The sequence below is a fragment of the Xiphophorus maculatus genome, chromosome 6, assembly GCF_002775205.1.
Source record: "Xiphophorus maculatus strain JP 163 A chromosome 6, X_maculatus-5.0-male, whole genome shotgun sequence".
Classification (NCBI taxonomy): domain Eukaryota; kingdom Metazoa; phylum Chordata; class Actinopteri; order Cyprinodontiformes; family Poeciliidae; genus Xiphophorus; species Xiphophorus maculatus.
In genome coordinates, this window is record NC_036448.1 from 17575536 (window position 1) to 17592544 (window position 17009).

General features: G+C 38.0%; 1 protein-coding gene across 5 annotated transcripts in view; it reads left to right on the forward strand.

Moving 5' to 3' along the window:
- The window catches only part of LOC102235584 (arf-GAP with GTPase, ANK repeat and PH domain-containing protein 3), a 150117-nt gene that overhangs the window by 44640 nt on the left and 88468 nt on the right, over positions 1 to 17009 (forward strand). For 3 of the 5 annotated variants that reach the window (XM_023334877.1, XM_023334879.1, XM_023334878.1), the window contains exon 1: positions 12151 to 14186. The exons of 1 other annotated variant lie outside the window; for it this stretch is intronic. In XM_023334877.1, the coding sequence (XP_023190645.1) occupies positions 12617 to 14186 (1570 nt within the window). In that variant the 5' untranslated portion in view covers positions 12151 to 12616. Of the gene's footprint in view, positions 1 to 12150; positions 14187 to 17009 lie in introns of those variants that run through there. One more of the 5 variants, XM_023334875.1, reaches the window with a different exon arrangement.

Sequence of the window (17009 nt, forward strand, 5' to 3'; positions counted from 1 at the left end):
GCATGTAATGTATTTTGTTCAGTCTTTCTGTTATCTGCAGAAAATATTGTTCTTTCACTCACTCGCACTTTCATCAAACCATCGACACATCTCAGCATGTCATGCAAAATTGACTTTTTTTCTAACTGCTTCTTTCATGTTTTTACTTAAAATATATTAAAGGGATATTTTAGGTGGAGTTGTGTGAAGTAATTGCAAATAGTAAATATTTCCCTAGAAATATTGACTATTTCATATATTTACTACTACATTAGAAATGAAGTCCATAGAACACAATCCTATTCCTAAATATTTTGTCATGGATTACAAAAAACACTGTTGAAGATATTTGTTTCATTGTTTTTTCATAACATTATCCTATATCTACTACAAGGCTATGTCCAGTTACTTCTTAATTATGTTCTTATATATTTTTGAATACATTTTTATGTTTATCTGTGTGTGAATATACATGCTTCAAATGCGTGTCAATTTGCTGCCATTGCACTGTGGGACAATATAGGATATTTCTGTTCTATAAGACATTAACGCATGAATGAAGTCTTACACCGGGCTCATACCAGAACTATCCCTTTAACACTACTTGCACAGAAGCTGCCAACATGGACCCTCCCTGCAGAGCTGCAGAAATGATTAAATTAAGCTTCTAGGTATAGCAAATTGACTGAGTTCCAGCACTTTCAAAGGAGAGAGCTCTCACTTGTCTTATAAAGATGTCTTGTAAACATTTGAAAGTCCTGCGGCCTCTGGTTTGGATGCAAGTCTGAGGATGCTTAGTTTTGTGGTGATTCTGTAGAGACAGTGATATGAATTGATGGGTGTCAGAGAATATAACATGCAGGTGCATTGATCCATTTTTCCCTTGGGTTGAATATATAACAGTTTCTTCTCAAACACCTGATATATAATATATTAAGTAGTGTTAAATCAATTCAGCCAAACATTTTTTTAGAATTGTTTTTATGTTATTAATTTCTTCTCTTTTCTCAAGAGTGAGTTTGGTATCTTTTAGTCTTCTGGAAATGTTTTAAAATTTTCTACTCCCTGAAGGAGGTGTCAAAACCTGACAACGCCTCTGCAATCAAACAACACACGACTTTGGAAAAACTGTGTATTCAGCATGCTCTGGTTCCCTGCAGAGATTTGAAGCAGCATTGATCAGCAGTTTTATCTTCTCGTATTTTTTTTTTTTTTTATAAAATCTGACAAAGAAAAAAAAAGACATTGATGAGCATATTTGTGTATCTGGAAATAGTTTCCGTCTTATTTGTTGAAGTTTCACCTCATCCATTATTCTGCTACCAAACTCCGGCGTGTTTGATATAATGTAAAAGTTAAATTGCAGGAAATTCATGACAGACGCCATCACTCAGCGTTTTTGCATCTGGTTAAGGTTCATCCTGACCTGCCAGTCGCGCTTACATTGCTCTGAAGCAAGCAAATAGTAAGATGGAATATCTCGTTCTCCTCCTCCGATGTACCTGGCGGGGACAAATGATGTGATGAGGTGACCTAAATATGCCACAGGAAGCATGTAATGTGGCAGCATTTTATTGACTCTGACAGATAAATCTGTCAAGAAGCAATTAGGGCACAAATGTTTGATTTGACCTCTCCAGCCTTGGTGTCTGCATCACTTTGCTGCTGGATATTGAGACTGTACTGAATCTAATGCTTTGTGTCTGGCTGTCTAACTGAATTGATGTACTCACGCAGAATATTGATGGTCTGCCATTTCTTGTAGAGGTGGTGATGGGTTTACCTTTAATGACTTTCAGATTATTCACTTTCACTCTCAAAATCCACTTTAAAAGCAAGGTAACAGAGTGCCTGTGTTGCACTTTAATGGTTTTGATTTTTCATCTTATTTTTTTCCTTACTCTCATCTCAGCTACAAGTTTGTTACCATGGTTCTGCTGAGGACCCTTTAACTTCAGCTTCTGGACATGTGGACTAACAGTCCATTTCTAAATCTCAGAGATTTTTTTTCCAGATAATCATCAGTCACAGATATGTTAGTTTAATAAACGTAGCAACAATTAATCCCACGCTGAACACTGAAACAATGGAGCATCACTGCCCGGGAGCTATTATCTGCTGAAAACTGATTGCATAATTACTTTCAGGAAGCAAGCGAGCGCTGCGAAATAAAGGGGCCGCTTAGAGTTTTTATTTTGTAAACCTGAGGTTCATGAACTGCATCTGCCTAATAGAAGCAAATATTGGTGCTAGTGCAGGCAACAGCTGTCCCAAATTTTTATGCTCATAGCAACGATTGGAGCGCAGTCATGGGAAGAATGGTGTTCTGACTTTTTTTCTTAAACAGTTGTGTCATAAGCTCAGAGATCCTTGCCTCAAATGTATGTTTGGCCTTGCAGGAATGAAAATAAAAGGTGTAGAAATTTATAGAAAAGTCTGTGCTCTGACAATTGCTATTTATGACCCTCTTTTTATTTTCAGTGGAAAGAAAATGAGCAACACACAGAACAGAATTGGACAATAAATGGTCAATTTATCTGTAGATGTGAAAAATAATTATGGCACATTTGTGGTTTTGAGCAACAAACATGAGAATTAACTCCTAAGTGGCTTGTGTTTGTAAATAACCAATCAAAGGCCTCGGCAGGAAGGAAAGATGGGTAATAGAATAGAACGCAGGTTGACCTACTGTGCTGTGACACAAGAACATGTCTTCATTTTGGGGTCTGTTGATGCTGTGATTGACACTTCTATTTATTTTAACAACTGCAGAAGAAAACAGTAAGGCAGCTGAAAGTCAAGTAGTGGCTGACAGATGAGATGTTGTACAATGCCTTGAAATATATTTCTACTGCCTGAACTTTTTCACATTTTGTCACTTTACAACTACAGGTGCCTGCAATGCTCTCCAGTTGTTACTATGAAATGTGGACATATACATTCAGTTCAAACAGCAATGGACTGTTTGGACTGTAAATTGCTGTTTGGACAGCAATGGACAGTCCAAACAATCCATTGCTTGATAGTCCATTGGTGGATCTGAAGAGATCAGGGGGGATCTCTTCTGATCCCCTGCTTTTTTTAATTGGTCACCTAAGGTTATCATCGATGTCTAAAGTCATTCCTTAAGGGTGGTGTCCTTCATGTCTGAGATGTGTTCCTGCTCCAACACTAGTGGCCTTTTAAAATGGCTCCACTACAGCATGCTAGGAAGTTCTTCAGGGACATGCTCACTACCCATTCTTTTCATTCCGGTGTGCTAATAGGAAAACATCTAAAACAGGTCACAGTTCTTGAAGACTGATTTTGAACACTACTGGTTTAGATCAAAGCAACAGTAAGAATTACCCAGTCAAAGTCCAGACTTGAATACCCGTTTTAGTCTGTGGCAAGGATTAAAGTTTTATGTTCACACATGTTACTGAGCTTGAGGTACCTTGTGAAGAAGAGTTGGTAAAAGTTTCAGTTTCTCTGTGTTCAAAGGTGGTAAAGTCAAACACCCAAGGGTAGCGTAATAATATTTTACGAAGCACAGACTCAGTGGTGCTTAATGCAAATTCACAGCAAGCTTTTGAGAACTTTTTTTTAAAAGAAATTATTATATACTGAGGTTTGTGATGTGATAAAATGTAAATATGTTAAAAGGGGATGAATAGTTTGGCAAGGCACTGTATCTAACTCCATTTTAACATTTCTACTACTACTAATCGGTTTGATTTAGTTGCAAAATAAAATATTTGCATGAAAGGAAAGGCGAGATTTCACAGATGACAACAGAAGTGAGCGGGGGTTTGCAAGCTAAAATGGAGAGGAGGAGGCGGAGGACTGGGAGCCACCAACCCACACAAACCTGCCTGCAAATTCTGTGCCTCTCTTCAGCTTCCTCCTACATTCTCTTTGTGGTCATTTTGTCATTTTTTACCAACCATTTGGTTGCCTTCATCTTTCCTTTCTCTCCCCCAGTTTGTTCCATTCACCCAAGCCAAGTATGAAACCCAACCTTCACAAGCTTTCTGCACCTTGAATATTTTTGGATGATGCATTAGGGGATTCTAATACATCGACCAGCAGGGTAACTATAATATAAACAAGTGTAAAATACATTTGTTGAACATAAGTAACAGAAAATCCTGCAGTGTTATGTTTTTATGTGGATTCCTGAATGCCAAACATTCTGTTTTCAGATTTCTTCATGTTGATAGTAGTGGAGGTTCCACAGTTTCTGTACACACCCCTTGTTTCATTCAGTATCCTCCATTCTCCATCTCTATATTTCTTTTACACACACTGTACAAATGTGCAAGATCTCCCCTGAAAACTTGAATTTCAGAGACAGAAGTGTCTGGAATTTTTTTCACAGCCTCCCACAGACGTCCTGGAACCTATCATTTTCTCTGCAGTGGAGCAATGGTGACGTATGCTCATCGCTAGTGCAGCTGAATTTTAAAAAGCTCTACACCCACGCTCGGTACCACTACTGCAAGCATAATTATCATAAACTTTCCTTGCAGTCTGTAGCCACTCGGCGTCTACGTGTGAGGCTTCTGGCTTATTCATTTGCCGATATTAATTCAGCATCAATGAACAAAGGGGGAGGGTGTAAGTAGGATTGGTAATTTTGTGTAATCAGTTCTATGAAGGGGGTAAATCTTCACTGTGTGATTTTGTGTGTTCCCGTACATAGGTTAATTCATCGCAGATGCACCTATTATGGTTTACCATCATATAAATTAGAGATGCATCAATCCGGCTTTACAGGGCTGATACAGATTTTTGGCTGCCTGATAATTAACATTATTTTCCCTATATACTGTAGCAGGATGAATCCATATTTTTTATGGTTTTTATGTCAAATTCTGAGATCATATTTTAACTAACTTTACTAGAACAAGTTATTAGAGCTACCATTGCCTTTCTCTCAAACCAGTCTAGTCATTCATCACTGACCTCCTGGGTCAACCAGGCATTTTTTTTTCACCCAGTTGCCTCTCACTGGATCGTTTCTATGTTTTTAACCATTTTATGTAAACCTAAGAGATGGTTGTGCAGAAAAATCTATGTAGATAAGACGTTTCTGAAATACAATACACTGTAGTGTACCTAACCCTCTGATGCATGAATTATGATCCTTTGTGTCAGAATTTTTTTTCCATTTTTTAAAATTCTTTTCTTAAGGCATAAAAAAGGTAGGAAATTTTTTTTGTAAAAATAATTTTTTTTTTATTTTTTATTTTTATGTGATCAATTGTAATTTTGTCCAAATACAAAGTTGTTATTTGAAAAATACATCAGTAGTATTGTTCCTTAGGGGTTATCTGATGTCACAATATTTTTTTACTTGCAAGAGTCGTCTACAGTAGAAGGAGGGACCGGGTCGGTTCTCATGCTTTTTTTGTCTGTCGGCCATATTGTATTTAACAAAAATAATTTCTTGCATTTGCAGCTGATGGCCAGTAGTTGATGGTATATTTTAAGATGCATTAGTGTCCACTTCAGTGGTCTGTGTGCATTTATAACATAAAAATCCACAGGAAGCACAAGAAAATGGCTTTTAGATAGCTGTCCACTGTAGTGACCACTATGCATGAAAGGGCTAATAAAGTGGTTGGTGAGTGTACAACAGCTAAAAATTGTGGATTTAAAGAGATACTTTTATGTTATTTAAATATTGTCCAAATAAATGTTTCTATTATCAGTTAATCTGTTTTATGTATTTTCAGAAAATTAGGTAGTACACTGGCTTTACATGATTTGCAGGCTTTCCACCCTTGAAATAGATGCTATCGCTAGCTCTTTCCCACTTATGTGGGTGGAAGGTGTCCTACTCTATTTCACATTCCTCCGTGTTTACATCCTTGTTTTTTTCCATTTTTCTTAGTTTTTCCTAGATCTGAAGTGAATGAATGAATTGAGGGAGAAACATTACAGTTGTGGTTGAGTTATGAGGCATGAGACAATGTTGGCATCATGTTAAACACCTGTCTGTTTACTTGTCTTTGGGGAACACGTGCCAATGCAAAGGTGTGGCTGCAGAATATTGCTACATTTTGCAAACCTCATCTCCTTGTCAGATTTGTATTACAATTCTTGAAACAGCTCACATATTTGTTTTGCACTGTGCTACATTGTAATGTTATTGCTTTACATGTCATTCTCACAGATGTAGAAAGGTCACACTTTCTCCTCCACACATTTTACAACTGAAACACGATTCAAGGTGTTTTGCTTTTGTGGGTTTCCAGGTCGTCAACAGGGGAGTGAACATGAAAAAAGTCTTCAATTAGGATGACTTTTCAGTGCATCCTAATTGTTTGCTTATACAAAACCTCATAACCCACACCGCCTACACTCTTCAGATCCCCACCCCTTTTTTATACGTTATTACATACATATGATTAGAAAGATGTATTTATTTATTTGTGTTTCTTTTTTTTTTTTTTTTTTTACATTACAAAGATATGAAACAACCAAAATATGTGGAGCTGACTATTTTTACTTTGCTGCATTATTCAATCTTTAACACTAGATGGCATCAGCTAATATTTGTTGTACCTTTAAGAGTAAATAAAGGTACATTTTATAAAATATTTTTTACTATGAATACATTTGAGTGTCTTCCTTTACAATGTTGTTGGGTGTTCCATACTACAAAGGAAATAATTGCTTAAATGTTGATGGTACTAGAGATTAGGTATTGGCAAAACATTTAACATTGCAATGACTTTATTTATTTTATTTTATTTTATTGAATAAATAACTGTATTTTTAAAATACTCTGCTGATCCTTCAATCCATTAAGTGGCATTTATTTTGGCCAAGATGTTAAATAAACTACCCTACCTTTAGTTTAGGTATTTTACATTTTCCATATCTTGCTATTTGTTCTTAATTTTACTCAAAAAAGATGCAAACAGTGCACGAACAGTTCAGAGTTTATAATTCTACTCCAGAAGTCACCATATTAAACTTTTAAAAACATATGATGTAATTTTTCAGTGACATCATATGTTTTGGAACATATGAAAGCTTGAATAAATTTAATCACATCTTCATTTCATTAAAAAAAAGATAATAGGAGCACATTTTTTTCTACTTGAGTTTAAAGACAGATTTTGACTTTTGAAAGCATTAAGGACCCCAATCCACCCTGACGAATCCACTATAGCTGCCGCAGATTTAAAACATAATCAAAGTTTGAGGTATCAAATCTTTAATTGGACTTCTGATGGCTTGTATCAAATTAATACTGTGGTACTCTTGCTGTACACGTTTTGGACACATATTTCAAATGGATTAAATTAATAGAAATAGGTTAACTGGTTGTATTGGGCCACCAATTGTACTTAGCTTTCTCACTAACCGCTTGGATCTCTTCAGGGTTTTTACCAGAATTAATTCATTGCGGATGTGGCTTCATTTTTGGATCAAAGTTTGGACATTTTTGACAAATTCATCTCCTCATAAGAGATTTTGTTTACCCAAGCATGTACCGGTAACTGTCTCTGACTAAAGCAAAACTTTCATATTGGCAAATTAAATAAAAAAAATTAAAAGACTCACAAACAAAATGGCTGATTAGCATTTAAGTTAATGAATCTGGTGTCAAATGACGCTAATCACAGTTTATGAATCTGTTCAGCGAAACCAGACGCCTCGTCACCAAAGGTGTATTTCTGTGAATGAGGTCCTCTTGTCTCTCCATTTCGGCTTCCGTTTTGAATTTTTCACATTCACATGTTCACACAGCGCTGTATTTAAAGCTTGATACCAGTACCTCTGAAAAGCCATGAACAGCTTTGTTCTCATTAAATCAAGTGAGTCACTGTCGCAAGCCTTGGCACTCATTTGTCTTGCGTATCCATCACTGAACACTGAATAATGTGGAAGGCATGCACTGTATACGTTTTCCTGTAAGCAGATAACACATTTACACATCACGGTGCAGTTGTTTATGTGGGAATGAAGTCACAATCACCTTCAAAACAAAACAGAGCAGGTTTTACAACATTATTTTAGCAGGAAGCTAGACAGCATTCTGCAACACACGGGGCCACCTCGATTCTCGTGTCAGCTTCCGACATGACCATTTTTGTGAACGAGTGCACATATGTGCATGACTGTGTTCCTCAGACCGACTCATGTTCTGATTCTGACAGGGGGTTAGCAGGCTTTACTCATGTGGCTGGGACCCATCATGCAATCTGCCAGACAACACCATCGTTTGTCGCTCATAGTGTCTGTGTCCCCATATAAACACTGTAGTGCAGCCTGGCTGTCATTCTGTTACGTCTGCTGTTCAGACATATCTGTTCCCTGCTTTGTCCTAATAATTATTCTGGAAATATCACACCACTAGAAATTTCCTAAGCGCTGAAGGTAATTGATGTAGTGCTGAAACTTTTCCCTTTCAGCTTCTGAGTAACCCTGGGTCTATTCCAATGTGCGATTTCAGTTTGGAATGAGACAAATAGATTTTGTGAATAGATTGCATTACTTTACTTGCTCTGCTAAGACGCTTTAAAAAAGTCAGCATAAGACAAACTACCTAAAAGTGAAAAAAATCTGGAATTCTGAAAAAAGTACTTTGAATATTATGTTCTGAAATTATATTAATGGTATTTTAAAGTTTATCATAAAAATAGAAAGATTTGAAGATTTAAGAAGATTTTAGTCAAACCTTTAATGTAATCTAATCAGAGTCATTCTTAAGGGATGCTAGTAAATTTTTCGGGAGCTTCATATAGCTGACAATGATATCATTTAAAAGGCTAAAAACTAGAAATGGATGAAAAATAGATCAATTCAGTTAAGAGGTAAATCAATCACCTTAACAGCCTGTATATAAATCAATTGTATTTTCCAATACTCTTTACAAATTTAACCTTACATTTACGAATTTGGCTCTATGTCTATGTGGAAAACATGGTGGTGTTTTAGTAACAAAAATTTATCATTTTGTTTGTTTGCAATATCACAAAGAGGATAAAATAATGTCGCTTTTTTGACCATTTTGTTGGAAAGAATGGGGAAAGGTCATAAAAAAACCTGTGCTGCTAAAAAATTAGTATTTTTTTTGCAATGACATTTATCTCAGACTATAAGCATAATATAATCAAGGCCGACATGTTGACAGATTTGTATAAATCAGAAAAGTGACAAACCAGTTTTTCCTAAAGATTTTTCCCAGCAGTCTTCAGGATTGGCTTACAAAAAAGATGCTTTATGCTCTCGAGCAAAGGAAAACAGAGTGCAGAATGCGCAGGTGAAGCTGTTAGAAAACACTGGACATACTCAATCCAGACTATCTCTGGACAGCAACAAAAACTCCATAATTGTAGATTAACTGTAATCCTCTCTGTGATTCTTGCTGCTAACAACTGCATTACAAATTACAAGAGCGAAGCGACTTAAAGTGAGCCACAGCACATGACCTCCTTGGTTCACTTTGTTATAGATGCTCTAGTAACTGCTCTAGCCTCTGCTGGAAACTGCTACCACAGTATAATGCAGATATATCAAAAAAAGTTTTGGGTGTTTTTTTGTCTAGCATCTGGACAAAATTAACAAAGGACAAACATGCTGGAGATAACTGATTTGCAGGAAATTATATCGACAGTAGCAGTCAGTGGCAAAAATGTCAAATCCCAGTTGGGAAGAATCTGTAGAATTGCTAAATTATGATTAGTTTTTGAAGGTCATAAATTGATTATGCTCCTCTACATTAGAAGTCAGAGGCGAACTTGACACCTCTCAGTCTAGTGTCTAGAAAGGACGTTTTGCTCCATCATGACACCCAATTTATTCACTACCTCTACTTTCTAGTCTCAGGTAAAATCTGCACGAGCGAGCTGTCAGATGAGAACGGGAGCTAACTTAATGCTGAAAATATCCTGCTCAAGAAGAATGTTCGGTGGTTTGGCATGTTTGTAAACAATTACTGGAGAATTCCTGAAATGGTTTTGTTTTCATTCTGACTTTACTGAAGAGAACCTCGTTTAGCTGCCTAAAAGGATCTTTCAGGTAGCTTTATTAAGCAGCGTTTCTTAAAAACATACTTGCAGCTATTGAGCTGCAACTTTTACTTAAAGCCATGGTTTTCCTACTATGTTAAAAGTACCACTGCTTCTTTGGGCTACCTGTAGTAATACAACAATTGTGATATACTGTATATGTTTTAAGGTAAATACATTATGTATTCCATTAATGCTAAAATTAATATTTAGATTTTTCAGTAAAAAAAAACTGTGATGAAACTGTAGGATTTGCTAATTGTTATGTTCAGTGACTTGCTAACTTCCATTTGCAATAGCTAACAATATTAATAAGAAGCAGTCTAATCTGTAAAGTAGCAATACATAATGCAGATGTTTAACATTTGATTTGCAGGTGTTAAAACCTTTCTGTTTAGCCCACCTTGTAGCACAAGACCAAAAATGTATCATAATTGCCTTACTGTAGCAAAAGGGAGTTCAGAAAATTGCTGGCTGGAGAACTTCAGTAGATAAAAGATCCTTTGATTTATACTGAAATAAACTGGGTAAACTCGTTGGTTTTGGTCTGCCAAATGTGGGAGAATAAAGCCTCTTATTTCTATCAAATTATGTGCTGTCTATTTTTATTATTATTTCGTAATGTTTTACTTTTTGTTTGACTTTTATTCTTTCGCTTTCTTGTGTTTCTCCCAAGAAATGTAAAACCTTTTAAAAATGTATCAAGTTAAAGTTTTCTGAGACATCAGAGGCCAAAATCATTTTTGGACTTAAACCACAAGGCAACAATAGTCTAAGTTAATAAAAAAGACAAAATAGTAGCAACCTCCCACTTCAGCTCAGATTTCTGAAGGAAGATGTTTTTTTTACATCAAATTTGCTCATTTTATCTAAGTAAAAATGGAATGAGTGAACACAATTTTTCACTAATGTATGCAGTATCAATAGATATTAAGCTACCTTTGTCATAACACCTATATTCCAGTCAATTGCCAGGGTAGAGTTATATACATAACACGTAGACTGAAAAGTCCATATGTTGTGGTATTACTGCACTGTAAAAAAAAACTATAAAAGGCAGTACCACAATAATGAACTAGATAAGTAGTTATTTTAAATTAGATATAGAAACATTTTTATATTATGGAGGATTGTGTGAGTATTTTGGTGGAATCGTAGGGTTTTCCTAGTAAACTTGTACCTAATTGATAACTCTTACGTAAATAGATTTCTTATCCCCCTGTATTATTAAATCCGTTTCGTAATTGACCACAGAGGGGCAGTATTCCAGCTCTGTCCATGCAGTAATTACAGCAGTTGCCTGTGTGATGAATTTGGCTTTATCATTCTGCAATTATCTTTGTAACACACAGCTTTGTGCATACTAAATGAAGCAACACACTATTATGAAATTAAGGTAAGAAATTACAATGTTGGATAATTCCAATTCAAGACAGAGCTATTTAGGTTGCTCTGTCTTCAAACTTTTTAATTAAATATGGTGAATTAAAATCATGTTGTCATGTTGCAATGCACAGAGCATAATTTATAAGATGCCCACAGCAGCATTTCCTGCACAGTTACTGTCAGTGCTTTAAAAAGAATAATTTCCTCACCATAAATAGCTGTCATCCAATCTTGGAATTAAGCTTAAGCTCTCCCACTGAGTGTAGGCTGCAGTCAGAGACACCTGCAGCCTGCTCTGTGGTTTATGGTTAGTCCATGTTACCAACGCAGGTTTTCAAAGATGCAGAAGTAAATCCTGTTAAAATTATTGCAATTTGGTGTGCAAACCCTAAGCAGTATGTGTATATTAGTATTTATTTATATAGATCATGTATAGTTGGTAAAACACACACACAGAAATGTGCAGTGTATCACGGTTTGTTATACTTTATTCTCTATTTTTCCACTAAACATGAACATGAATCCCTCTTTGTTGTGTTTTGCCAGTGACCAGTAGAACACAAAGTGTCTATCCATGTATGTTTATTGTTGCATATTGTCTGATTACACCAGCTCATGCGTCGCTTGCTCTCATGCTTAGTTTTATCTCCAGGGTTTCTGCCAGCTCTGGAGAAAGAAGGAGGGTGTGTTCAATGCTCCTGGGATCCACTCCTTGTTTTCCGTGTGTCCCAGGGGTTGGAAGGCAGCTGAAAGTTCAAACACAGACACACTCCCTCATGCTCTACATGGCAAGAACTCAGAGATTAAGGGGTTTGTCTGCACCAACTGCAAGCAGTGCTCGCGGTTCGTAAACTTGCCAAACAAAGACGGATGAAGAACACAGGGGGATGATTCAAGTTTCTTTTTTATCTGCTCCAAATATGTCTTGCTTAAAGAACTTATTTTTCTTTTGGGCAATCCTTTACGCTGGACAGGTATCGGCGCTGGAGAGTGAAAAATCCTTTGGGAGTCTGCTTAGTAAAGGAGCCAGAGGATGCAGGTGGCAGTGAGGCATTGCACTAACTTGTTTGAAGTTTTTTTTTTCCATGTCAGAGGTGAAGGATTATGCCTGGCATAGGAATTTAGGCTTCAATGAAGGACTTTATGAACCGACTTTCAGCTCCCAGGCAGTGGCCAGTCTTTCATGCTTGTTTTAGTGTGTGAATGAAGAAATATGGGTGGATCTGTTTGATTCAAAGGTGATGCTACTCCTTAGTAGTGGAACCGTGGATGTGACCCCAAGGAGTGCCACTGAGAGTCAACAGCAGGAGGGGATAACTTTTTACCATCTCTCAATTACCCTGAAAAAAACACAGAGAGATGCAGCATCGTCTGAGCCCAACATGGGGTGGGTCACTAACAACTTGGTGGAGGATACCCACCTAAAGGGAGAGCTAATGAATCTTGTGCCAATGGAGAACAGCCCGAGGCCGGGCAGAGCACGACAGAAACTCAGCACCTGGCCCTCCCTGAGTGGCACGAGCAGACATGGAAGTTCCAAAGAGGAGGTAATTGTGGAGGAGGAGTTGGAGAGAAAAATGAAGACAGACAAGTTTTTGAAACAACCCTCCAAGAAGTCAAAATGCAATAGAGACACGGTAGAGTTAACAGCTCAGGCGGATACCCAGAAGCAACATATTCAGAGTTCACCGTCATGCTCTGTCACCGTACGTGTTGAAAGGCTGGTCCACGGGGGTCATGCCACCATTGAAGAGCACAGATCTTTACCACGGGCCGTGTTACGGAGACCAAAACAGAATGAAGCCTTGCTTAGCAGGAGAACGATGAGTATGTATGGCAACCCAGTTGACCAGCAAAGAGATTCTCACCTGGATCAAGGAAAGCTGCTTGGGAGGCCAAGTAGTGTTTGCATTTTGGCAGGCCAGGGCACAGTTCTGTCAGAACAACAGGCTCATGACCTCTGCAAAGGGGAAGGAGTTTTGCAAAATAACGAGCAGCACAGGAGCAGGAAGTCTGAACTGTGGGTAGTAGATGGCCTCAACTCTGTGTTGGCTCAAAGGTCATCAGGATCTGCAGATGCACCTCTCCGGTCCCGACAAAGGACCTGGAAACCCAGGCCTGTTAGCATGACGGTATTGGAACTACGAAAGAAAGGGTCTGATGATTATATTGACAGCCAAATGAACTGTAACCGCACAGGCAATGATGGAGGAGGATTTTTTAAAGGTGGCTTTCGTTGGAAACTGTTTGGGAAAACATCTCAAGATAGGAATAAAGACACGGACAAAGATACGGCATCTTTCATAAAATCCAACAAATCTGATGCTTCCAAAACTACACTGACCTCTCTAAAACGGAGCTTCAGTTTGCGAATCAGGAGGAATCGGCCACGTGAGAAAGTCAATCTGGGATTTGAGGGGGAGTCAAGGGAGTACTCTCAAATTAATAGTTCTGGAGAGGAGACAACAACGCATCCACGGCCATTCTCGTATCTCACAGGAAAAACGCTCCCAGCTTCATGTGAACCCACAGACGATGGGGGCATGCAGTACATTCAGTATCACAGCAGGGGGAAAACCAAGGTAATGGAGGTACCCCTGTGTCCTACAAAATTATCTTCCAAACCAGTGCAGGAAGAACAAAGCTTATGGCAGCTCATAGCCAGACATTTCAGGAGGAAAGAGCAGCCGAAAAGTGAATCCCAGCAGCCCCATAACAAAGACAATGGCCAGTATCCCCAGCCTGGGAATAATAAGGCACAGCCAATCACCATAGAGACTCTGGCAGGCACAGACTACCACAAAGGTCAAGGTAAGTCCTGCAAGAGTGTGGACATTCTTTTATTGCTCTACGCTCCATTCATAGACTATCATTCACTCCAAAGAAAGTTACAGCTTGCAGAATTGCAGAAGGGTACTTCCCCTCTCCATTTTCCCCCAGTGTGGACAAGCAAATGAGAAACATGTGGGGAATTGTAAGTTTGGATGGGGTTCAAAAATGTCTGCCAGAGAGTCCTCTTAAAATTCTATTTTGGGTGCTTCATCTTTCCATTGTTTTTCATGGGTAGCCCTCCTCTTTGTACACTGTTTCATAGCTATTACATATTGCTTATAGAAGGTTTTTTTATTCTTGAGTAAATGGGTAGAAAAGTAAAATAAAATCAAACCAGAATACAACCTAGCTTGTTGTAGGCTTGTTTAAGAGTTGTATTAAACAACTCTTGTGTGGTACACAAGAGATGGTGTACCACACTATCTCTTGATGACACTCTGTCGGAAATGCAGCTTAAAACAGTCACATTAAAGCAGTCAGTAGCAGTAATAAGGATGCATTTGGCAGTCTAGCAGAGCTATATTAGGAGAGCTTACATGCAATAATGATGGGGAGTGGAGAAAACGACTTAAGCACAGTGTTTAAAGGTTAACACTGACAGTGGAGTGTGTTTGTCCAGTGGTCTGAAAGAGCAGCCAGAAAAGAGGCAAATGTTTGTAACTTTCTGTATTAATGGCTCCAGTTTAAGATTTGTTGCTTTCTGTACATGAACTCCTTCTTTCAACCTTTCTCTAGAGACAAAATTAGACTGTGATGACTAATGAACTTCCTTGACGTGAGGTATCATATATCCGATGTTAACCCACTCATTATGTCAAAACTGAAGCTATATATTTAGGTTATACAAAGTACTTAAAGTGCCCTGTTGAACTCCTATGTTTGTTTTTTCCCATGAAATGTTACCATGGTTACCTACACATTTGTGGTGGATTGACAGTCAGTGTTTGACCATTTATTCCACCACAGCTTCAGTCAGGCATCAGGAATGTAGGTGCGCCGATCAACCTGAGCAAAGTTGAGTGTTCAATGCCCAGGGCGGGACTCGGCGCCTGTCGCTACCTGCCTAAGTGCTTGTTCTTAAATTAAATCCAGAAAGCTGAAGCCCAGTTTGTCTAAAACTGAACACATACACACAGTGAGGTTTGGGGGGAAGGTACTTTAGGTGAGTGTGGAGCAGTCTCCACCCCCCCCAATTGTGGATGAACAAAGCAACTCTGTCGTACCTGCGTACCGAGCAGTGATCAGTGGACCATGCATTGAGTCAAGGGGCTCCACAGGGGTCTTCGAGTAGCTGACACAGTCTTCAGTGCACATATCTATTTAAGGTTGGAATATATAAAGCAACACGCTACCAGGAGTTGTGATAGAGATTTGTTCAAACGCATGCTGACTTTTGAACACTGAAAAAAATTCCCCTTGACTTTGTATAGATCCATGTATGCTTTTCTTGAATCTGACATAAAAGTTATTCATGAGGATGGAATTCCCTCTGCTGTCTCATTTGATATCACTCCCTGCAAATTTCTGCCAACAGTAATTCCTGTTTTAACTTCATCTTGCTTTTTGATTCTGTCTGCCTGCTCCCAAGTCTACAAATTAAAAAAAGAAGAAATGATTCCACAGTGGGTAGTTATGTTGTGAACATAAACTCTAACACAGTGAAAGTGCTGCACTGCTGTAGGGGCTATAGAGTAAGTGAAATGTTGAAATATCACATGTAAAATATGCAAAGCAAAGAAATCTGCCAAGTGGCTGAAACTTGTCTTTCAGCGTCTGTCCCTGCAAATCTCAGCTGGAGTACATTTTGTTCTTTGTAACTTTTGTTTGCTAGTATACCTGGATCCTTCTGTTCTGAAATAGTTTCAGGAAGAAGTTTGAGATCTATTTAACACTTAGGTTTCCATTTTCATTCAAAAGTCTTCTTCAATGTTTTCATATTTTGTCATGTTATAAACATAAACCTCAATCTATTATTTTGTGCTTTTATGGACTATTAAAGTAGTGGATCATTGTAAAGTGGGATCAAAAGAATGCAATTTTGATATTTAAAAAAAAATAATTCAAAATTACTGGGGGGAGTATTCTGCCAGCCTGAGCCAGTACTTTGTAGAACCATCTTTTACTGCATTTAGGGCTACAATGTTTCTGGGGTATGTCTCTACCAGCTTTGCTTTGGCGCAATATGTGGTTTTTGTTTTCCCTTTCTTTTTTTCAAACTATAGCTCAAACTCACTCAGATTACAGACCTTTTATGAACTCCATCTCAAGTAGTCATATGTATTTTAAATTAAATTTGGGCCTGAACATAGACCGACTACTATGTTTATCTAAACCATTCTATTGTTGATTTGGCTGCAACTTCAGGGTTGTTGCAAGCCTGTACCTCAATTCAGGTATTTTACAGCCTTCAACAGGGTTTCTTGCAATATTTTCTCTCAATAAATCTTCCTCACCTGCTGAACACAAACATCCCCACAGCTTAATACTCCGTTCACCATATCTTACCCTGAGGATGGCATTTTCAGTAGGAAACAGATATTGTTTTGCATGGAGGCCAAAATGTTAAATGTATGCCTCCTCTGACCCAAACACCTTCTTCTATGTGTTTGCTGTGTCCCCTTGAGGCAAGTTGCATGGTTCTCACTCCAGCCTGTCCATGTTTTGAATAGTTTGCAGTTATGTTGCATTTCCTTTATTGTGAATTGGTGTAATATAAATAAACTGAACTCAACTGAATTGATGTTAGATTGAACATAGTTGTGCGAGATGTTGAAAGCTGAGGATATTGTTTTTAAACACATC